The sequence below is a fragment of the Candoia aspera genome, chromosome 3 (genome assembly GCF_035149785.1).
Source record: "Candoia aspera isolate rCanAsp1 chromosome 3, rCanAsp1.hap2, whole genome shotgun sequence".
NCBI lineage: Eukaryota > Metazoa > Chordata > Lepidosauria > Squamata > Boidae > Candoia > Candoia aspera.
In genome coordinates, this window is record NC_086155.1 from 200,632,115 (window position 1) to 200,656,623 (window position 24,509).

Here is a 24,509-nt window from a genome sequence, read left to right on the forward strand (position 1 = left end):
CTCAGTGTTTAGCTGCATGATGCTCCTTACTCTGAATGCAGCTTTGCCCTCTCTATCCATCAGCTCTGCCTTGCCTGGCACCCTCAAAATTGCTTGGACCACAATTCTCATCAGTCTCACACAATGCTGACTAGTGAATTTGAGGAGTCACAAACTAACACATCTGCAAGGCCCCAGGAAGGGAAAGGCTGCTGTACATGATGATCCTCTCTCTTCCTCTTAGATGTCTTTCTTACAACCAAGCAGGATCAGAATAACAAAGTCGGCCTACGTATGTCCCAAAAGAGAAGCCAACATCATGAAGTGAAAACAAATCCAAATGAAATAGGCTTAAAAAAAAAGTCTCAAAGCAATAACAACAAAGAATACTTACCTTTCCTTTGACCATTACCCGGACATAGGTAGGCTGTACATCAACATCGAGGAAGGAGATGTCCAGATGCCTTTGAGAAAGGGGTGGCGGGGGGAGAATGGCATTTAGCTTAGCAGTTCTATGTTCCCTCTGTTCCCATCAAAAAGCAGAGTGACATACAGGTACATAGTTCAGAAGACTGTATGCAACCTGTGTCCAATATAACCTTTTATTTATTGCAAGATTGTTTTTTTACCAGTCGGGCCTTAAGAAAACGAGTAATGTCAAATCCCCTTTTTCTTATGACCCACTGAAAATAATAAATATCTTTACCTTTGATGACATCCTACGATTTGCAACAAAGAGTCCAGAGACCCCTTATTATGATGGTAAAGACTTTATACTGAGACAGGTGTAGCAAGTAGAAATAGGACCCCAGAGATAATGCATGATCCCCATAGAAGAAACTGGTTCAGGAGGAGCACCCACTGGGGGGAGGGTCAACACTGTCAAAATGGAAGGTATGACCAAGTGATTTAAGCCCCACTTCTTTTTAACATGCGTTGTATGCATCACCATCATGTAAAAAGGGGTGACGTTCAATTGTTCTGGTTGTGCCCACCATTTTGATGCTGTTGATCCCAGCCCTGCAGACACTTCTGTGTCACAGCCTTCATGCAGAGAGAGATGTCTTATTTCTATCCTGCTATTCTCTCACTCAAAAACTGTGTAGTACATACATGCATAGGACTAATTCACTCATTATCCTATGCCCAACTTTTATCTAATAATAAACCATAAAACATGGCCTACTAACCAGAATGGCTGGATTCACATACAACCATAACAATGGTTGGCTAGTTTGTGTCTCCGTGTGTCATGAAAACCTAGAAAATTGGACTAATTCCATAGGTTGCATTAGGACAGCCAGTGGCCGGAACTACATGCACATGTTGGCTTGTGTGACAGTCAACCAGGTCAACACATGAGATGACTACAGCTGTTGTAACAAACTTGCTGATGAAGCTTTGCTCATTAGTCTGTTGGATAAATGGATAAAAGGGGATAGGATTTCCACACTTTTTCTTTTTAAAGTTACCGGGAGGGGTATGAATTTGACTGGAGCAGTAGCAACACTGTTTATTAATCTCATCAGATGTAAATGCCCCTTTTTCTCTCCCAATACTGGCATATGTCTGATCAGGGAAAAAAAGTAGGGATACAATCAGTTTGTAGAGTTTATTCTAATCCACTTCATGTGATAATTTTAATCCAATTTTCTGGTTCATATGAAAAAGTTCTGTCAGCTCAAAACGAATACTGTACAGCTTGACAAAGTGCAGAAAAGAGTAACACGATTATGGGTCTGCTTCCCCAAAGGAAACATCAAGTCACTGGGTTTGGGGGCTTAGGAAGATGAGCAAGGTATACAAATACCTGCACAATATGGTAAAAGTTGTTAGACCTTTTTATTTCTCCCTTACTGTATTATATCTTGAGTCATCCACTGCAACTAAATGTTGGGAGATAGAAGACTGGGAAAGGGAAATTAATTTTTAAACAGTGCATAGTTAAATTCTGGAAGGTGCTGCTACCTACTGTAGTGATAACCACTAAGATAAAGGGGATTAGGCCAATTTGTGGAGGACTGGGCTATCGTGGCTACTAGTCTTGGCAGTATCAAAGACCTCATGCCTAAATATTGATTGCTAGTGACAACAGTAAAAGGGAGAGAGGGTCGAGCTTCCTGGATTCTTTTGCCAGACTACAGCATGCTGCACTAGACGTAGGACTTTTCTTAATCTCTTTGGCTGTGAATGAAAAGCCAAATCAAAATCAACAGCCTCCCTGCACAATCTAAGCAAAGGAGCAAATAAAGCAAATCCTTCTGACCTGTAAACAGCAAGATCCAGGATGAACTGGTTGTTTTCATTGTCGTCTTCCAAGCAGAAAGGAAGCCTAGCAATAATAGCAGCAAGGTCTGTGCATTACAAACTGGACTGGATGAAGTTCAGCATCGAAACTTCAAACGATTGCAGTTTTGTATTCAGGGTGACACAATCTAGCAGTTAGCATGATCCACATCCTTTCCAAAATAGGTTTGCAAAACCTAAAAACCCCATAATGTTAAAGTCTACAGCTGTTTTTAAGTTGAAACATAAAGGGGTGCGTGACATAAGGTCCACGTAATTCAAAGCTACACATTTGTGCTGAAAGAGAGACATCTACTGGCAAAGAACTAATTAAGTGGACTAATCGTCGTATTATCCATGCATATCCACATATTCTCTCTCTCTCGTTATGTAGATAATATGTAACAAATGTCTTTGGAGATTTATTCTCTTTTAAAGGCAGTCCTGGTTAGAAAACGTTACCCAACCCTGCGCTAGATCTGAGCTATTCTAGTTTCCAGACAAGGGCTCTATTGTCTTACCATCACCTGCTATTAAGGGATGAAATTTAAGAGCTCCTATTTACAAAGCACAGACCCTTTCTAGAGTTGTTCTGATCTGTTTCAATTTTCAGAATGTATTCATTTAATTTCTTATGTGGGTAAAATATGATCCTGGGGTGGGCAAAACATCAATATGAGAAAAATGACAGTGACTGAATCAACATATTCGAGTGATTAAGATGTTGGAATAGGATCAAAGGATACCACATTCAAGCCCAGTCCAGCTATGGACGCTTGCAGGATGACTTAGAGCCAGCCATTCTCTCAGCCCAACCTAATCTCACAGGGTTACTGTTGTGCAAAAAGATCAAAGAAGAGAGTGCTGGGTATGCTCTCTTGAGTGCCTAGAGGGAAGGGGTGTTATAAATCTAACAATAAAGACAGGTGACCACACTACGTGCAAAATCTACAGTCATATACAGTATTGCACCAGCATAGCCTTAGGGAAATCAGTTGTACTTCATCTTTCTCCTCCTTTGCAATATTTGGATAAAAAATAACCTATTTTACAGAATGGATGGATGGATAGAAGATAACTTTCTCAGCAAAGGAATCGATTACTTCTTCTGTGCAAATGTTTTCCTCGAGAGAAGCGCAGTACAGAATTTGGATGTTTCAAAATCTTTTTTTTTTAAGGTTTCAAAGGTACTTATATTTACTATCCCAAATTGTACGTGCACATGATTTTCAATATTTATTTCTCAGAGTTGGAGAGACTAGGTCTTTTCTCTTTCTTTTTCTCTTTAATATTTTGTTGCTGTACTGTGCAAATTAGCAAAAAAGCAAAGGAAAGCAAAAGCCGCAGCATTTTATAGGCAAACAGGCTAAATGATAGCGTTTCTGTGGCTGATCTTGTCTCTTTAATTCAAAAATTTAACGTGAGTTTAAACATCTCCATGAATGGTGGAGAATTTTAAAATATTACTTCCAAGTCAAATGAAACTGGTGGGCAGTTATACAGTTATTACCTTTGATTCACCATAGCTCGATTTCAAAGTTAACTGCTACGTGACATGGAATGTTTGAGAACGATATCCAAAGCTCTCTTTAGCATTAGTTGAACGATTCTTTTGAGTACGTATAGAAGGAAAATGGATTCTGTGACGGAACTCATGAACCTAACTGGCCACCCGATGGTTATCTGGGACACAAAGTTTTGCAGCACTGGATAATTAGGAATTAGTGAACGGACATTTTTCAGAGATCAAATTACATATATAAATCTTCAAAATCTATTTTCCACTTGAACCTGATCGTAAGAATCAAATGCATGAATTAGAAAAACATGAGGCAAACTTACGTATTTATTACAATATTTGTATAGTACCTCAAACACCAGGCTCCAGGTGGTTTACAACCAATAAAAGCACGAACTGCCTAAGATCCCATAAAATAAAAACGTTCCTAAATAATTCCTTGAGGCATGTTCTGGCAATGTATTTTTAAATTGTGTAATTTATATGCAAGTTTGATAGACATAGGAATTAATAAGTTAGTATCAAGGAACACAAAATAAATGATGATCATTAATCTTGTTTGTATAAATAACTGAGGTTCGTTTGGTTGCAAATTGCATTTTTGTTTTGTTTTTTTCCTTAAAAATGTGGTGTTTGAGAGAAAGAAAAGAATGTTCATGAAGGGGAAGATCAAAGACTTTCCTATAGCACAGGGGACAGAAATTCACCCCATTTTTTTTAAAAGAAGTAAATGAAATAACATATTTGCAGTAAATGAAACGGATTTCCAAGATACCTGAGGCATGTATAAAACATAAATTACCCCCCAAAAAAACACTTTGAGCATAACAAATAATGCATTGTTTTCTAACACCAATTTTCCCTTATTTTCCACCTATTTAGCTGGTGGGTTTCCTCCTGTTGCTCTGATTTTTGTTTTATTTAGTTATTTAGTTATAATTTGGGAGAAGCAACTAAGTGTTTCAAATTCATGATAGGCTTGCAGCCCCCGTTTCCCTTCTTAAAGCCTTGGAAACTATGTAATGAAATCGGTTTGGTGCTTCACACCGAAATCTGTCCTCGGTACAAATCCATTTAACAGTTTCTACGCATTAAAAATGTCAGTCTCGCTCTGCCAGTGATATTTTCACAAGCATCACTATCAGCTCCTGGAGGGACAGGCGATTGAACTGAGGCCTCTGACCTAAACAGTGCCCATCCCTGCATTAACAGAAGACAACGCTGTTGACAACTCATATTGCTGGGCCTCTACAAAGCTTCCTCAGCTGTGCTTTTAGCTCCCACAACTGTCAACATACAGTTTTGAGGCATTACAGACTTGTCTTCACCAGCCCTATTTTTGCACAACGGTCACTGCATTTTTTTCTACAGCACAGTGGAGAGATGTTGATAAAACAATGCGTTTCTTGAGATATCCTGCAGGTAGACAGCAGTACAGGTAGTCCTCGACTTACGACCACAATTGGGACTGGAACTTCTAAGTCGTTGTGGTTGTAAGTTGAGTCACCACATGACTAGACCCAATTTTACAAACATTTTTATGATGGTTGTTAAGTGAATCACCATGGTAGTTAAGGTCGCTAATCATGATCATGTGACCACAGGACGTTGCAACCAGTCATAAATGCAAGCTGGTTCCCAAGCACCTGAATTGCAATTATGTGACCATGGGGGTGGTGCAATGGTTGTAAGTGCAAGTACAGGTTGTAAAGCACTTTTTCTGAGGCCATCATAACTTTGAACTGTCATTAACCGAATGGTTGTAAGTTGAGGACTACCTGTTTCTCTTTCCTGTCACTATTCTTTCTTTCTTCATGGCATTTTGGCACATTGAGAGTTGTCATCATTTGCTTTGCAACAATGAAATGGCATTAAAGTTAGTGTTTTATTTTAATGATGTGCAACAACCTGGATTCAAAAGGTGACATGGGATTGAAAGTGCACATGAATGTACTCATGGCACTTGCTGGAAACACCTTACTGTATCTTTTCCCTGGGCTTGCGATAGCTGCCCTTGGCAGCTGGCACATAATCTCATGAAAAAGCAACATTTGCTTTAAGGCGCTCCTGACTGGTGCTGTATGTGCATCTATATGTGATGTGGATCACGTTTTGCCCTTTGAATCCAGATTACTGCATAGGCCTTTCATTTTTAATAATTAATTTGGGCTATATAAAGAAAAGAACAAAGGGGATAACATTACCTAATTTGACTTCAGGGGACAGAGAAGCCTATGTATAGAGTTCAGTAGCACCCAGAGGGGAGGGCTGAAAAAAAGTCACGGTGGTGGTCATGAGCATGTGATCAAAGTCCTGTCTCTTGAACCTGTGTGCAATGTTGACACACACACACACACACAAAAGGGTTAGGCTTTGATCATGCAATTGTGGCTACCCTCTTGATTTTTTGGACCTCTGCCCCCATGGGGCAGAATCTGAGACAAATTCCCAAGATCTAAACTTGGGGAGGGGAGGGAATTGGAAAAATGTTACATTTTCCTCCTCTTCTAGGCTATGAAACTTTAGCATCTATTTTGTTTCTAGGAAACAGCCAACGTTTTTTATTATTTATTAGTTCTTTAAAGAACCGTAGAGTTCTGGGGATCACTTGCAGCCCCAGGCAGTGGGTTGCCCACTCTTTATTTAACCAATTCAAATGCTCAGAATGGTTCATGAATTATATCTTTTTTACATACTTGGCTTCATTTACATTTAAAACTCTTCCTTCTGGGGTGATCAAAGTCCGCAGAGGCTTCTCTTTGTTTCTCTGTTCTCTATTAAAAAAGCAAAAAAAAATATTATTTAGCTTTGATACATTTTGCATTCTTACCTTCTTCTGCAAGGTAGCAGAGACAGCAGCAGGAAGATGACAAAGCCTTGATTTAACTCTTGATTAAGACACATAAACAACATCCCATTTGCTTTAACGTGTTGAGAAAAAGCTGATGTGAGACCTTACTTTAGGAAAGCAAATCAAGTACATTCCTCCTGCTATCACATAGTCCAGAGGCCTATCTATGAACAAGGAAGGGCTGTTTGGATGCTTCTGTTCTGTATAACAATGTTGGAGATGGCTCAGGCTGGCCTGGTATGCAGAAAACCTTTAAACATTCTCCCATCCATATATTTAACCATGCATATGCCTGAGGGAGAAGCAGCGTATAGTTCATGGTCAGCACATTGTCTGGTACACAAAACATCTCAAATGCAATATTTTATTTATTTATTTTTATTTCAAATTTCATCCCCACCCTCAAAAGAGGGACTCTGGGCAGTATGTATTAATGTATTTATTACAACCATATCCCACCAGAATCAGAATCAATTCTCGGCGCTTTACAGTATCGCATAGAAAAAAGTTTAAATATCCATGGTAAAAATTAAAATAAAAATTAGAAACAGTTACAGTGAAGCAAATCACCAACCCCAATCCAATTGACCAATAAAAAATTAAAAGCATGTTCGCAAGTTGCAGGTTTGAAAACAAAATTTATCTTTGCTTTGTGTGTGTGTGTGTGTACCCTTGCACTTTTGCCTTCAAATCAGTCCTGACTCCTGATTTTCTTGACAACATTTTTTAGAAGTGGCTTGCCATTGCCTTCTTCCTAGGGCTTAGAGGAAGTGACTAGTCCAAAATCACACCACTGCTCTAAGGCAGGCCTAGAATTCATGGTCTCTTGGTTTCTAGCCTAGTACCTTTAACTACTACACCAAAGTGGATCTCACCTCTGTGTTAGATATTTTTATTTATTCATTCATCAAGTTTTGCCACCACCCATCTCCCCCCAGAAGAGGGACTAGATATGTGTAAATATGCATTTATTCCATCACAAAGTTCAGCTGATCAGATTCTGCCTACATGCTGGCTCATGCCAACATACTCTTAGCTACGTAAGACCTGGTCATGGTCAAACCTATGGCATACGGCTGAGAAAAACCTGAACTTTGATCCTGCTCTTTGTTGCTTTCTGCTAGGGAATCACCTGTCAGCTCTGACTTCTCTGGGCAAGTCTTCACCATCTAGTTTTAATCATTTTTAAGTCCAGCTTGTTTTCCCCACCACTTCAGCTACTACAATCAGAAACATCCTACAGCATTTAAACTAATATATTGATGTCAACTCTACAAAGCAGACTAGATCAGGAACATGACTCTACTTGAAGACTAGAACTATGCTTTACTCAGCTAGGCTACAGTAGCAGAATCTTGCAAGTCTGCTTGTGTGTTACCTTGTTTCCTCTGTAATGGCTTCTGAATATTCAATTTAAGGCCATCTCCATGGCTCTCCACACTTCTACATCAGAGGTACATAGTCAACATATCTGATTAGGGTACTCTGAGTCATTGAAGTTTAGATCTTCTGGTGGCTGCCATTTCCAAGCTGAGATTCTCTGTAAGTGCTGGCATACAATTGCTATGTTCCCCTAACATCTGTTGGAGGCCCCAGCAAATCAGCATGCCTCATTAGCATGTGGATGAGTTTGCTCTAGGATGCAAATTCTCTATGTGCTTCTGGAGGAAGCTGTTTGTTGTCCCTCCCACTTTCCTTTGTCTCACTTCCTCCTTCTTCACCATCTGCGAAGGGAGCATGCGGCTGCTGTTCCTTCCATCTCTGGGCGCCATGCATGACCCTAGAATCAGGAGGTTCCCCCTTTCTGCATGCAGCTCTTAGCAGCAGTGAGGGCTAAGAGTTAATTCAGTTTAGGGAACAGAAAAAGAACAAGAATCATCTTTCCTGAACGCATATAACTGGACCAAATAAATCAGTGAGACTCTTTTAACTTACTTTTGAAACGACTTTGTCTAAGTGTGTAATTCTTTATGCTTGGCTGGGCTAAGTGTGTAAGATCAATAACCTATATTTCTCTTACATGCTCATGAATGCTGTTTTAGATAATATTCTTTTTCTGTGCGCATCTTTCGCGGTGTTAAGCTCTGCTCCATTCAGTGGTCCTAGCTGTCTATTAATGGCTTCAACATCATGGGAGCTTGGTCCAGTATATCTGAAGGGAACCACATTGGGAAGGAGTCTTCTAAGACCTATTATGAGCATCTGGTACTGGGTTACATCCAACAAAAGTAGGTACATTTCCATGAGTGCTGAAGTGGCCAACCTGTTCAGCCTTTCCTTTGGTTTAAGAAATGTTATGGAAGTGAAATGGATGCCATAATCACACAGCCTCCCTGCAAACCCTAAAGCAGATGTTGGACACACCTACCCTGGTGACATTATGATGTTACCAAAGATACCCCTTGCAGCCAGTGACAAGCACCCCCCAAAAAAAATTAACATGCAGACCCTGGGTGTAAGTAAATTGCCCACCCCTGCATTAACATACTAGGACTTCCTACAGTTCTTTTCTTCAACAGGTTTCATGGATCTTCCAATTTCCAGACCAGAGCTGAAGACAATAAGGGGGGTGGGGGTTGCGATAGGGAGATTACGAGTCCAAGACAGTGGCAAAAAGGCATCTACCAATGGAATTACCTGATAGGAACCAACTACTTAAGGGAGAAAATGGAAAAGCATGAGTATAAAATATATTTGCCACTTTGAAAAAAAGAAAATCAAGTCTGTCTTTCTGTCTGTTTATCTGAAATATATAAAAATTATGCATACCTATTTTCTTTTTCTTTCTTTTTCTCTTCAATATATTGGTGAATTTCTAACCTAGCCTCTGGAGTATGAGGCACAGGTTCTTCCCAAAAGGCTCTGTCTTCATCATCGTCCTCAAATATTAATTCACGAAATTCATTCTCTTCTTCACAATTTCGGTGGTTCTCTGCTCCTTCTACAGAATAGTAGCTGGAATATAATGCGCAAAAGACAATCTTGGACACTTCATTTATTTATTCACTTCAAATCCTGCTCTCCAGCCACGTTTAGCCTGGCTGGAAAGCAACTCAGCCTGGCGACCTGCTCTACCAGTTCCATTTGAATGAATGGGGAATTAGTCTATTGCAAAGCAAAGCACCAACTTCCAGCATCACTTTTATTTCCAAGAATGCCTCTGGGCCTTGCAAGTGATGTTCTTACGAAATAAAATAAAGCAACTCAGGGCTTTGCTTGGAAGTGTGCCTCCTTGCCCAGAAAGGGGGATGGGGAGACAAAGTTGCGCTGTAGTGAGGGTGGTCAATGTTCTGAGCTCTAGACCTAACAGAAGAGAGCATTCTCTTCCATCTGCCCTGTGGTATATTCCTTTTTTCTGATTGCTCCTACCTCTCTATATCAGCCATCCTGAGAGAGGGCTTGCGACATACTCCCCAAATTCCATACTATCTCCCCAGTACAAAAAGGATGGACAGCCATAGAGTATGAAGCAATAAAATGTAACAAAGTATGATGAAGTTTGTTGGGATTATCCCATCTTCCTATGAAGTGAACCTCCAGGCTGTTTATAAGCAAGAGGTTGTTATAATACCCCAAATTTTTAAAAAAACTAAAATAAACCCAGGCTTATAGACATAATCCAGCAGCTCTGGATTTGTTTCCCCTTTAGCAATCATTACATTCACATTCAAGCACGTTCAGGTCTAAATTCTAGCTGAATTCAAGTTGGGGAGAGAAGAGGGTAGATCAGCACGTCTGCATCACTCTCCTTCATTCAGAACTCTTGCCTGATCCAGCCAGGCAGGGTGGGCACGCTTCGGGTCCCATCGGCTAAGGAATACTGGTTGACGGAGCCTAGAAGACGTGCCTTGTGTGCTGTGGCGCCCGCCTTACGGACCGTTCTCCCTCGGGAGATGAGGATGGAGCCGGCCCGGCTGGCTTTTTGTAAGTCCTCAAAGACCTGACTCTGGGCCCAGGCCTGGGGTTTTCGTGGTTAATTTAGTGATTAGATGGATGATTTATTCTCGGCTGCTGCGTACTTTAATTTTTGCATTGTTTTGTTTTCATTTTTTAAATTTTGTTCGCCACCCAGAGTCACTTAGTGAGATGGGCAGCCATACAAATCAAATCAAATCAAATCAAATCCTACTGATATACATTCAGCTTTCTCTGCCCCAGATGAATGATAGCGGCACCTACAGGGGCGTCTTAATATCTGCGTACGATTGTTTCTCAAATCCCGGATTATGTCCTTTCCTCTTTTCCTTCCTCTGCTTCTGCTTTTCTTGCATCTGTCTTTGTGCCTCTTTTTTTTCCTCTTCTCTTTTCAGGAGATAGGTTTGCTCCTGCATGTGGATTTTTCTTTCCAGTTCAGGATAGTTCTGTAAAGACTGAATCCTTTCTGACCGTGTTATCTTTTTGCAATCCAAAAACTTTAAAAAGAAGAAGGGGGGGTGGGGAATAAAATGATATTTCAGTACAGTAAGCAAGAAATCCATCCCTCTTTGTAACTGTAATTTAACAAATTTAACCATTTAAATTGAATAAAAAGAATTGTTCTTTTTATTCAATTTAAATGACTGGATTCCTTAAATTACCATTTCCTCAAACCCAAATTAACATAAAATCCTGTGTATTGCAAGGATGGGCAACTTTTAAAAAAGAAATATTATGTGGTAAAAGGGCCATAATGGGCAGGACTATGTTCAGTGATGTTTCGCAAGTGGTTGGGAACAGTATTTTCACACAATTTTAGGAATAAAATAAAGCTGGTATCTGTCAAGCAAATGTACATTCCATGGTATTTTTTTCTCTTAGTTACACATTCTGAAAAAGGTGGAAGGAAAGAAAAATCTGGGACTTGTTATTCTACTCTTTTTAGTAGACTCCATTAGATAGGGCCCACTAAAATTTAATGGTGAATCATCAAATCCTGAGGCAAGTTTTTCTATTACATTCAGAAAAGACAAAATTCCTAAAACTGTGTAAAAATATTGCTCCTACCCACTGAATATAATCCTACTGACTACAGTTGTTGCCCACTTAACCCTTCAATTCGAAAGTTGTCCATTCTGGATGGGCTACTGCATATACCGGCTGCCTGTCCCATTAGGAGCATTTGTGGCTGGTAAGATCTGTAGGAGAGGAGCAATTCTCCTGCGTTGCTCCAGATTATGGGAGGCACTTCCTTGGCACTTGCCTTTACTGGCCACTCTATCAGTGTTTAGGAAGTCTATAAGAATGCCTCCCTTTGAGCAGCCTTTTAACATCTAAATGTTTTTTAATATTTATTGTACTGTATTGTATTTTTAACTTCTCCTATTTTGTGCTTGTTTTCAAATTTTGTTGGCCATCTTAAGTTTTTGCAGCACAGAAAGAATATACATCAAATAAATAGATAAGAAGGAAAACTCACGATCCATAAGTATGATTCTATTGTTTTTAAATGGTGGAGCATAATAGCAATTTTAAAAAAGTATTACCTGTTTGATAATGAATATTCTTAAGATGATGACTGTTATTTCCACATCGGTAAGCACTTGATTAAATATGTAGTCTATTATCTGATTAACTGAGGCACATTTTAGCAGCTGTTAATGCAATCTTATACATATCTTTTGATTTGGTCAACTGACTAATCAATAAATTTATACATATCACTACAGCAGTAAATCCCATTGAGTAAAATGTAATGAATTCCCTAATAAAGGATCACAGCTTAGTTCATTTTTCTTAATTGTTGTTGCCTTCCTAATTTTATTACTTGTTAAAGTACTTATCAGTATTTTTGCATTAGTGTGTTAAATTCGTGATTTCTTCTTAACACAAAAGAGTGCTGTTATTTAAATTAGAATTTATCATAGACATACTCTGAGTTGTTGTAGAGAAGCAACCACAAACTGCCTATAACCCTCAAAATCAGTGCATGGATTTCCTACAAGGAAGAGCTCTTCAAGATGTATATTACTTTTCAGTATTTTGACACTAGACAGTTCTCCAATGAAATTTGCTGTCAGGTCCAGCTTCTGCAGCCCTTCACAACCTGTTTGAAAATGAAAGAGGACTTTTAAATTAGAATGAACAACTCTGCATTTAATTAACAAACACTCCTACCTCAACGTCATCATACCAACCCCATCCGCATTTATTACTCTTTTAAATGGAAGTAAATATCAGGGGCTAAAAGGATGAGCAACATTAAAAATAAAAAATGATTAAAATTTGTTTCTCAGGTCAAACCTCATAAAACAGGAGACATAAATGTTTAAACATTTAAAAGTGCAAAAACAGGAAAGTGTTTTACAACTTTCAGATTTCAAGACAGTAACCATCAATAACGTTGCATTATTATTGTACTGTAGTATATTATATTTTATTATGTAATTTTATATATTCATTATTTTACAGTTTGTGAACTGCCTAGAATCCCTTGGGATTTGGGTAGTTGATACTTATTATAAATTAAAAAATAAATATGTGATCAGAAACAGTGGCTTCTTCCCATCCTGGTTTTTATACCTATGAGACCAAAAGTATTTGGTTCTGATTTTAAAGTATAATCACCCAGAAGGCACACATTTAGAGAATTCTGGTTTGGTTACACAGAAGTGCACAGAGCCACTGGGAGTCAGGCAGGATATAAATTTAATAAATTGTCGTTGTTGTTGCTGCTGCTGCTGCCCCAGGACCGCAAGTGCCTCCTGCAAACTTTGGGTTTGCCCTCAAAACTGTCATAAAATTGTAAATGTGAACGTGACAGACTGAAAAAATGATAAATGACACAAGTGCAGAGTAATCATACCAACCATATTTAATTTAACAAAGACATCAAAGATCTACATTAACATGTTTGTCTGAACGTGTGGAAAAATTCAACTGAGGGAAAACAAGACAATGCATTTAATCTTGCCATCTTCTTTTCAGCCTCCACATTCAGATGTGACGTTTAAAAGGGAGGTCCTGTTCATGCTGGTGCGATCTAGGACCTTGTTTTACTGAGGTTCTGGATCACACAGAGAGATATATTCATGTCTGAACCAAGGTTTCTGCTTTCCCTTCAGACCTCTCATCCTAGATCCTAAACTGCATCAAAGGGTAAGAGACAAGCAAAGGGAAATGTACTTACTGTAAATTAACTCTATTATTATTTACATGCATGAGGCAATAGAGGAATATGGACAACAATGTAATACACAGCCACCTTCTGGGTCTGTACTAGGCAGCTCTTCAAATGCCACTGGAGAGCAGAAAAGTCACTCAACATCTGTCACCAAGTCTCTTTGGTACGATAACCCAAACTATAATTTATTCTTTTGCAAACTCATTCTCAGATGTCTCTCTAAAACTCTACATGCTGCAGGAGAAGCCGTCTTTTTGCTCAGGTTAGCAATTAAGTCAGAACCAGACGTCCTTAAAGGATCAAGGAGCAATGGGTGCACCCAGCACTGCCCATCAGTCCAAGGAGATCTTGCAGCTTGTTAGAACTATTGAAGCTACTGAATTGTTAAGCTTCTGCTTTATATTGCTCAGTCCTCTGGCGGGGAGTCTGTGGCCCTCCAGATGTGCTGAGCTACAATTCCCAGAAACTCTAAAATGGATGAAGAAGGATTAAGTTCAGGGTTTTTAAATCACCAAGTGAAAGTCCAGACTTAATTCCCACAGAAATTATGTGTCAAGACCTGAAATGAGCAATGTTGCTAAACTGAAGCAGTTTTCCATGGCAGCATGGACCAAAAATCCTATATAGTGATGATCACCAATCACAGAAGTGCCTGGCTGCAGTTACTGCAGATAAAGATGATGCAATTGAATCTAACGGGGCGATTACTTTTTCACACTAGCATACTGGTTTATGAAATAAAAGAAGCAAACACCAAGCTTTGATATTACTGTTCTCTCAGAGTCCTTTTATATATCACTGGGAACTTACATGATTTATCAAATTCAGTAGCAAAGGTATATACTTTGGACCAGCGTTTCTCAGCCTTGGCAGCTTTAAGATGTGTGGACTTCAATTCCCAGAATTCCCCAGCCAGCCATGATCCATAACCTGCTAAAGAACCGCTCCTAGGAATAATTTCTTGTGTATAAAGACACAACAACTGAGATGTGCCTGTCTTTTTGTAGGAGATGCATATGTATTAACAAGCACTGCCCATAGAAACATTCTTCAAAAGGCAAGTATCTTACCTTCCAAATTTTCAATTTTTTCAATGTTGTTTAAAGCCAGATTTAAATATTCAAGCTTCTTCAGTCTGCCAACATTTTCTGAAACATAATTGTTACATGTGACAGTCTTGGTAGGATAGCTTAGCATTCCCTATAGTTCAGCAGTTGATCCTTAAAAAAAGCATCTGAACAGAAATTAAAACAGGCAAAGAAGATTTCTTAAAATACCAAACAGATTTCTTGAGCAAAATTATGAATTAATTGTGAATTAAACACACAGAATGTTTATGCTAGAAAAAGAAAAGCATGACATGAATTAAGGATCTTCTTATTCAAATGACATCTATCTCCACTGCAGGGATTTGGGGGATTAAGTTAAACTACCCAGTTTTTACTTTTTAAAAATCCAAAGGATTGGTAACTGAATTAATTCCAAGAACACACATGGACTGGAAAAGCAATGGTGGCACTATGAACAACAAGATTTGATACTAGCACTAGAGAAGCTGTCCCTTCTACATCCTAAATCTTTAGAGCCACAACTGCAATGAAAAAAAGTATATGGTCAAGTGGTAAATCTATCTTCAGCTGGTTGCTTTATTTGTTTGTTTGTTTGTTTGTTTATTTTTCAAATTTTGTCACCGCCCATCTCCCCCAAAAGAAGGACTCTGGGCAGTTACTATATATACAGTTGTATATATAAATCATTGTATGGATAGTAATAGGCATCTTATCTTCCAGTCGCTTTTTTTGTTTTACAGAAAAGCCATTAACAGAACAATCAGGCATTTCTTTCTATGAATCTATGGATGTTACACATGGACAGAAAAGCAGAGTGTAAAACTACACTGGCACAGATTTCTTGAAAACGCTTCACAGTAACCAAAGCAAAGTAGCCATGACTGGCAGGCAAAGGAACACTTGCCTCTACCAAGAATTGAGCAAGCACCAGCAGCTTAACCTTATTCTTTTATCTCAATGCCTTTCAGCAGGAGCCTGGGAAACAAAGAGCAGAAAGGGAAATGAAAGGGCTCCTGGAGGAGAGAAAACCAAGGGCAAAGTCGCCTCACTACAGCTAGTCCTTGATTTACAACCGTTTATTTAACAACAGTCTGAGATTACGATGGCCTCAGATGGGCGCTTTAGGTGTAAAGCACTTCTGAGCATCACAAAACATCGCACCACCACCCCATGGTCACCTGATTGCCTTTCAGGCACTTGGCAACTGGCTCACATTTACCACTGGTTGCAGCATCCCACGGTCAGGTGATCATGTTTTGCTGTTTTCCAGCAAAAAACACCCATTGGGGAAGCTGGATTTGCTTAACGACCACCATAAAAAATGGTCATAAAATCAGGTCCAGTCACATGGTGACTCAACTTACAACTGCCACAACTTATGACAGAAATTCTGGTCCCAATTGTGATTGTAAGTCGAGGACTACCTGTATTGGATTCAAATGGAAAATCACATTTTTCCCAGTTCTGGACTATGATTATGACATCCTTGTTGAAGACATGGGTTAGCAATAACATAACCTACATGTAGTCCCTGAACCTCTATTTTGCATACCAATTACCCCTCAAAATCACACTCCCAGTAAATGATTATCTCCGCTGCTTTTCAAGCAAGTAAAATAAGTGTTTTGAGCCCCAGAGAGGCTTAAGGTAACTATTAAAACAAAAATCCAAAATGTGAAAAAAAAATTTCAAAAAGTCTGGCTGGGCCTGTTTTTTTCTGTAATCGCTTGACTACTATCCTTTGGGCATGCTCCCCACCCGAGCAATACATGGCACTGAAATGATAATGTTGGCCACCTTACTCACAAAACCCGTTTCCTGCCCTAGAATAATCCAGAGTTCTCACTCAAGGCACAAATGACCAGGCTCAAATTATCATGCTTTGGACACATGATGCAAAGACCTAGCTCTCTGGAGAAGCCCATAATGCTGGGAAAAATGGAAGCCAAGAGAAGAAGAGGACGACCAGCAGCAAGGTGGAGGGACGCAGTGATGGGGGGCCAGGTTGAAGACAGATCACCCTGGAGAAAGTTATCTATGTGGCCACTAAGCCAACACCAACTTGATGGCACAGAATCAATCAATCAATCAATTTGGTAATCCCTGTAGGCTATCTAAGGCTTTTAAGAGACATGCAGGACTCTGGGAATTTAAACTGTGTGCTTCTGCTGTGCACAGATGGCTGTACTATATTTCTGTATTATGCAGTAATTTGCAGTAAAGGGCTTGGGCTACTTTCCCCATTTTCAATTATTTTTCTTCCTTAAGTTATCTTATATCCTTTTCATTGCCCAGAAGGATCACTATATAAATTCACTTCACAAGACAAATATACTAACCAATTTTGGAGATCAAGTTGTTTTGGAGATAGAGAATTTTTAAATCTCGGCACCATTTGTCCAGATGTTCAATTTTCTCTATATTCTGTTGATGCAAGGACATTTCTTCCAAAGAGAAGATTTCACAGTTGTTATGTTCTGCCCTTTGCCTAACTAGTTCTTCTGTGACTGAAAGACATATCACGGAACACAGAATCAGTATCTTCCATAGAACAGGGAGGGTGCAGACAGTTCCTTGGAAATAGGTTAAATTCAGAAATCAGTTTTATATTCATTCATTCATTCATTCTTATGCAGGATCTTCATAAAAGCAAACGGAATAAAACCCAGGACCACAAGAACGGCAAATGCCTTGTAATATACGGCTCAGCAAAATTAATTGTGTGATTTGACTGACATTGTCTGTTGTGCTCCATCAAATGCATGTTGCTGAGAAATGCATCTTGTAAGAGCACAGACTTTCCTTGGCAAATGGAGAATAAATGTCTCACAGAGGAATAATCTCATTCACTGCTTAAAGAGACACAGATGGACCTTCAATACTTCTTTACTTTAAAATAAATACTTTTTATTCAGAGAAAAGTTCACTTTTATATTCTTCAATAAAAGAAGATGGCAGAGGGACTTTAGAGGGAAAGTCTCCCACGCCCAAAATAAATAGTGTTCCTTCCAACCCATTATACCCCTATGGGAATTTTAAGTGAACCAAAATATGAAGTTTGAAACAAATTGCTCTACTATCCATATTTCTTTGAAAGATTATCACTCCCTAAAATCAATAAGACGTATTTCAGAAAATGTATATTTGGAATTGAATTATTCATGTGAAACATACACTATTATCAGAAAGCCAGTATATGGAATAAATTCTGCTGTGCCCCTAAATTCATTTATCTTTTTGATGCCACCATTAAGTTAGTAAAATATTTTGGACTGTAAAGTGAATGGAACTCTGAAATGGAACATAACGATAAAAGAGTCATACATGCACACTGAGAAAATGCTTAAATTATTCTAAAAGGTAGTTTTCTCAATGATTTCCTTATCCATTTGTTCAGGATACTGTAACGTAGCTTCCCTGACTTGCTGCCTTCCGAATACATTAGCCTTCAATGGCAACAACCATGAAAATAGTTTCTACATTGATGTTCCTGCTGCAGGAGCCCAGGGGGGTTCACAAACCATGTTGCACTAACAGCATTGCCTTCCAGGCTGACCTGACTTCTTAAATTGTAATTCAGTGTTGAGATATTAATAGGTGTGGTCTGTGCACTCTGTATGGGAACAAAGCCAGGAATAACGAAGCCAAGCATCCTAAAAAAGGAGAGAAATGGGAAAATGAAAAACAAAACAAAATGGGGGTGGTGATTAAAACCCAGGGGGGCTCAGGATCAGCCAGCATGTGGGGCGGAGGTTATGTGGGGAGGTGATCTTTTATCTCCTTGGGCCCTAAGGACCTTTGCCAATGCCACCCATGGGCCTCGGAGCTTCCAGACAGCCAATGCAGTGCTCCCAAGGCCTGCCTGGTGTGGTGGGGGGTGGCATATAGCCCCACGGCTGCTTTTGAACCCACCACTCCAGGGCAGCCCCCCCAGGGGCAGGGGGGTCCATGTGGGAGTGTAACTGGGCAGAGGGCTTCCTTGGTTGCCAAGGTAAAGGGCGGACCTGGGGGAGAGCCTCTGGGGATACAGACCCACCCTGGGGGTCAGCCCCTCCCTCTCCATCCCGCCCACCTCACAGGGTTGTGGTTCCTGCAGGGGGGAGCCATGCAGTCTGGCAAGGAGAGAAAACAAGGAGAGAGGAATTGGAGGGGTGGAGAGAAAGAGAGAGAGAGAGAGAGGTTAAAAAATATCTATGGTATTATTTACCTTACTAAATTTCATAAACTGATTAACGTTATTAAATTTATAATTTAATATCTGACATTTATCAATTTAAATAAAATGTATATGAATGGATTTAATGTATATTTAATTATATTTGGTATTTAATTACTATTTAATTATATTTATCATTTAATTGTACTTAGTATTTATATATTTTATATCATTTTATTATATATCTATAATAAATATAAATGAATGTAAATCTATGTATATATTATATTATATTATATTATATTATATTAATTATATTATATTAATTATATTATATTATATTATATTAATTATATTATATTATATTATATTATATTATATTATATTATATTATATTATATTATATTATATTATATACAAGTAAATAAATACAAATGTAAGAATTTAATATTTATAGTTCCTGAGATGGGACTGACGGGGGTTGCAGTCCAACCCCTCTGCAGCAGGCGCCAGGGCTGGGGGAGCCTGCTTCGAAAGCCTTTCGAAAGCCGCCTTTCCTTTCCTGACGCGGGAAGGCGGGGGACGACAAAGCCCATCACCGCGTGGCCGATGGGAGTTGTAGTCCGACCCTTCTGGACAAGCCCGGATTGCAGGAGGCGGCTTGCGGGGCTTCCGAGGCCCCACGTACGCCCCGAAAGCGGAGCAACCTCGGAGGGCCCCCTCCCCGCCCCCGCACCGCGGCCGAGGGGCGGCTACTCACTCCGCGCCATGTCCGCCGACGCGCTCGGCTCGCTCGGCCGCTTCTTCCCGGCCACCCGCAGCGACGCCGCTCGCGGTCGCCACGGCAACCGGCGGAGGCGGGGCCAGATGCATCGCTAGACCCGCCCACCTCGGGCGGAGAAAGCGGCCCAAGAGCAGGGAGTGGGGATTCAATCTCCTCACAGTTCCGGTGCTGCAGCGAACTCGGAGGGGCTGTCCCGACGCGGTGTCCTCTGACTCCAACTCCCATTATCCTCCAGGCAGCTGGGGAACGGGAAATGCAGTGTAACATGTTTGGGTGGCAGCCCTTTGGGAAAGCCTTGTTGTTGTTTATTCATTTAGTCGCTTCCGGCTCTTCGTGACTTCATGGACCAGCCCACGCCAGAGCTTCCTGTTCGTCATCAACACCCCCAGCTCCCCCAGGGACGAGTCCGTCACCTCCAGAATATCATCCATCCACCTTGCCCTTGGTCGGCCCCTCTTCCTTCTGCCCTCCACTCTCCCTAGCATCAGCATCTTCTCCAGGGTGTCCTGTCTTCTCATTATGTGGCCAAAGTATTTCAGTTTTGCCTTTAATACCATTCCCTCAAGTGAGCAGTCTGGCTTTATTTCCTGGAGGATGGACTGGTTTGAACTTCTTGCAGTCCAAGGCACTCTCAGAATTTTCCTCCAACACCACAGTTCCAAAGCATCGATCTTCCTTCTCTCAGCCTTCCTTATGGTCCAGCTCTCGCAGCCATGTGTTACTACGGGGAACACCATTGCTTTAACTATGCAGACCTTTGTTGTCAGTGTGATGTCTCTGCTCTTGACTATTTTATCGAGATTGGTCATTGCTCTTCTCCCAAGGATTAAGCGTCTTCTGATTTCCTGACTGCAGTCAGCATCTACCGTAATCTTCGCAAGTAGAAATACAAAGTCTTTCACTGCTTCTACATTTTCTCCCTCTATTTGCCAGTTATCAATCAAGCTGGTTGCCATAATCTTGGTTTTTTTGAGGTTTAGCTGCAAGTCAGCTTTTGCACTTTCTTCTTGCACCTTCATCATAAGGCTCCTCAGTTCCTCTTTGCTTTCAGCCATCAAGTGGTATCATCTGCATATCTGAGATTGTTAATGTTTCTTCCAGAGATTTTAACTCCAGCCTTGGATTCCTCAAGCCCAGCATGTCGCATGATGTGTTCTGCATACAAGTTGAACAGGTAGGGTGAGAGTATACAACCCTGCCGCACTCCTTTCCCAATCTTAAACCAGTCCGTTGTTCCGTAGTCTGTTCTTACTGTTGCTGCTTGGTCATTATACAGATTCTTCAGGAGGCAGAAAAGATGACTTGGAATCCCCATACCACTAAGAACTTGCCACAATTTGTTATGGTCCACACAGTCAAAGGCTTTAGAATAGTCAATCAAACAGAAATAGATGTTTTTCTGAAACTCCCTGGCTTTTTCCATTATCCAGCGGATATTGGCAATTTGGTCCCTAGTTCCTCTGCCTTTTCTAAACCCAGCTTGTACATCTGGCAATTCTCGCTCCATGAATTGCTGAAGTCTGCCTTGCAGGATCTTGAGCATTACCTTACTGGCATGTGAGATGAGTGCCACTGTTTAATAGTTTGAACATTCCTTAGTGTTTCCCTTTTTTGGTATGGGGATATAAGTTGATTTTTTCCAATCTGATGGCCATTCTTGTGTTTTCCAAATCTGCTGGCATGTAGCATGCATTACCTTGACAGCATCATCTCGCAAGATTTTGAACGGTTCAGCTGGGATGCCGCCGTCTCCTGCTGCCTTGTTATTAGCAATGCTTCTTAAGGCCCATTCAACCTCACTCTTCAGGATGTCTGGCTCTAGCTCACCGACCACACCGTCAAAGCTATCCCCGATATTGTTATCCTTCCTATACAGGTCTTCTGTATATTCTTGCCACCTTTTCTTGATCTCTTCTTCTTCTGTTAGGTCCTTGCCATCTTTGTTTTTGATCATACCCATTTTTGCCTGGAATTTACCTCCAATGTTTCTAATTTTCTGGAAGAGGTCTCTTGTCCTTCCTATTCTATTGTCTTCTTCCACTTCCGCGCATTGCTTGTTTAAAAATAATTCCTTATCTCTTCTGGCTAAGCTCTGGAATTTTGCATTTAATTGGGCATATCTCCCCCTATCACTGTTGCCTTTTGCTTTCCTTCTTTCTTGGGCTACTTCTAGTGTCTCAGCAGACAGCCATTTTGCCTTCTTGGTTTTCTCTTTCTTTGGGATGTATTTTGTTGCCGCCTCCTGAACAATTTTGCGAACTTCTGTCCAGAGTTCTTCCGGGACCCTATCTACTAAGTCCAGTCCCTTAAATCGATTCTTCACCTCCACTGCATATTCCTTAGGAATATTAGTGAGCTCATATCTAGCTGATCTGTGGGTCTTCCCTAATCTTTTTAGTCTGATCCTAAATTGTGCAATAAGAAGTTCGTGATTGGAACTACAGTCAGCTCCAGGTCTTGTTTTTACTGACTGTATAGATGTCCTCCACCTTTGGCTGCAAAGGATGTAGTCAATCTGATTTCGGTGTTGTCCATCTGGGGAAGTCCATGTATAAAGCCATCTCTTAGGTTGTTGGAAGAGAGTATTTGTTATGCAGAGTGAGTTGTCTTGGCAAAATTCTATCAGCCTATGTCCTGCTTTGTTTTGTTCTCCCAGGCCATGCTTACCTGTAATTCCAGGTGTCATTTGACTGCCCACCTTAGCATTCCAGTCTCCCGTGATGAAAACGACATCTCTTTTAGGCGTGTTGTCCAGTAGGTGCTGCAGATCCTCATAGAACTGCTCTACTTCAGCTTCTTCAGCATCTGTGGTTGGGGCGTATATTTGGATCACTGTGATGTTAGATGGCTCGCCCTGAATTCAAATTGAGATCATTCTATCATTTTTTAGATTGTATCCAAGCACTGCTTTAGCCACTTTACTATTAATTATGAAGGCTACTCCATTTCTTCTGTGGTCCTCTTGTCCACAGTAGTAGATCTGGTGGTCATTTGATGTGAAGTGGCCCATTCCAGTCCATTTCAGTTCACTGATGCCCAAAATGTCTATCTTTAATCTTGACATCTCACCAATAACCACATCCAATTTGTCCTGGCTCATAGATCTTACATTCCAGGTTCCAATGGTGTGTTGATCCTTAGAACATCAGATTCGCCGTTCACCACCAGCACCGTCGGCCGCTAGCCGTCCTTTCGGCTTTGAGCTAGCTGCGTCATCACGTCTGGGGCTAGTTGAGCTCATCCTCTGTTCCTCCCCAGTAGCATTTTGACCATCTTCCGACCTGGGGGTCTCATCTTCCGATGGTATACCGACATATCTCTGGTTGTACTGATCCATTTAGTTTTCATGGCAAGAATACTGGGGTGGGTTGCCATTACCTTCCCCAGGGATTGCATTTAGTCTGACCTCTCTGTCATGACCTTCCCGTCTTGGGTGGCCCTTCACGATTTAGCTCATGGCATCATTGAAGTGCTCAAGCTCCAGCACCACAAGGTAACGATCCTTTGCTGAAGTTGGGAAAGCCTGCTCTGCCGTTAAACTTAGCATGAAGAATTTTTCTCCCCCCTCCTCCCCGTTTCTTGGATTTGCGTGGGGAAGTAACATAAAGGGAGGTCGCTTAGATACCGGAATTGCCTTAAAGTCTGGGTGGATCATGTTCCCTATGGAGTTAGGGAGGGATGTGTTGGAGGCATGACTGGTGCATCCCACGGGTCAGTGAAGATGCAAAGGGGGCTTTCCTGATTGGGGGGCCAGCACAAAAAACCCCTTTCCATTCAGCACTCATCTAGGCATCCAAAATCTTAACTGATGGGCCAATTCATAGATTATTATTATTATTAATTAATTAAACTTGTATGCCACCTGACTCTGGGCAGATAAACTTGCAAACCATACATTGGCTAGGTTCACCCTTCCTGCTGATGGTTTGTTTGGTTTTGGCATGCTGCCTTGCATAAGCTTAGTTATTGTGGTTTGTAACCTGTGGTTTTTAATGCTCAGCAACTGTGTGATCCCAGCCATTCAAAGTCCAAAGTAACGGGGGGGGGGTTTGCAAAAGATCAGTATCATGCGGCATTGTATTCTCTCAAACTTTGCACAGCTCCGTCCTTAAAATCTATGTAGTGGTAGTCCTCGCTTAACAACCATTTGTTTAGTGACGGTTCACACTTATGGCGGTGCTGAAAAAACAGACTTGCAATCAGTCCTCACACTTAAAACTGTTGCAGTGTCCCCACAGTTACGTGATAATGATTTGGGCGCTTGGCAACCGGTTTGCATTTATGACTGTCACAGCATCCCATGGTCATGTGATCACCATTTTCAATCTTCCTGGCCAGCTTCTGGCAAGCAAAATCAATGGGAAACCACATGATTTGCTTAACCAACCAGGTAGTTTGCTTAATGCCTGTGGTGATTCACTTAATGACCGCTGCAAAAAGGTCATAAAATTGGGTCAGATTTGCATAATGATCACTTCATTTAGCAACTGAAATTCTGGTCCCAATTGTGGTGGTTAAGCGAGGACTACCTGTATATTCATTTTGGATAAGTTTGTGTTTATTGTTACCCCCCCTGGGGTATATTCTTCAGCAGAGCAGCATCCAGCAGGATTTGCTTTTTGCCAAACAGTTTAATTAGGAAAATCAAATAAATGTAGCTTGATGGTCACAGTGCTGGCAAATAAATGACTCTTGAATTGCCCTGCACTGCAAAATGATTGCTCTGAGAATGTTTACAGTATTTTCTTTAGATTTTTTAAAATCC

At 40.6% G+C, this 24,509-nt stretch overlaps 1 protein-coding gene across 1 annotated transcript in view; it reads right to left on the reverse strand.

Annotated features, from left to right (window-relative positions):
• Positions 1-19,833, reverse strand: part of DNAAF11 (dynein axonemal assembly factor 11) — a 36,382-nt gene extending 16,549 nt beyond the window's left edge. The window contains exons 1-10 of the mRNA XM_063299984.1: positions 19,721-19,833; positions 18,717-18,916; positions 17,144-17,311; positions 14,805-14,882; positions 12,485-12,657; positions 10,815-11,047; positions 9,405-9,590; positions 6,481-6,558; positions 2,246-2,311; positions 374-443 (exon numbers count right to left, since the gene is read on the reverse strand). Of these exons, the coding sequence (XP_063156054.1) occupies positions 374-443; positions 2,246-2,311; positions 6,481-6,558; positions 9,405-9,590; positions 10,815-11,047; positions 12,485-12,657; positions 14,805-14,882; positions 17,144-17,311; positions 18,717-18,916; positions 19,721-19,833 (1,365 nt within the window). The remainder of the gene's footprint in view (positions 1-373; positions 444-2,245; positions 2,312-6,480; positions 6,559-9,404; positions 9,591-10,814; positions 11,048-12,484; positions 12,658-14,804; positions 14,883-17,143; positions 17,312-18,716; positions 18,917-19,720) is intronic.
• Between the last annotated feature and the right edge of the window lie 4,676 nt (positions 19,834-24,509).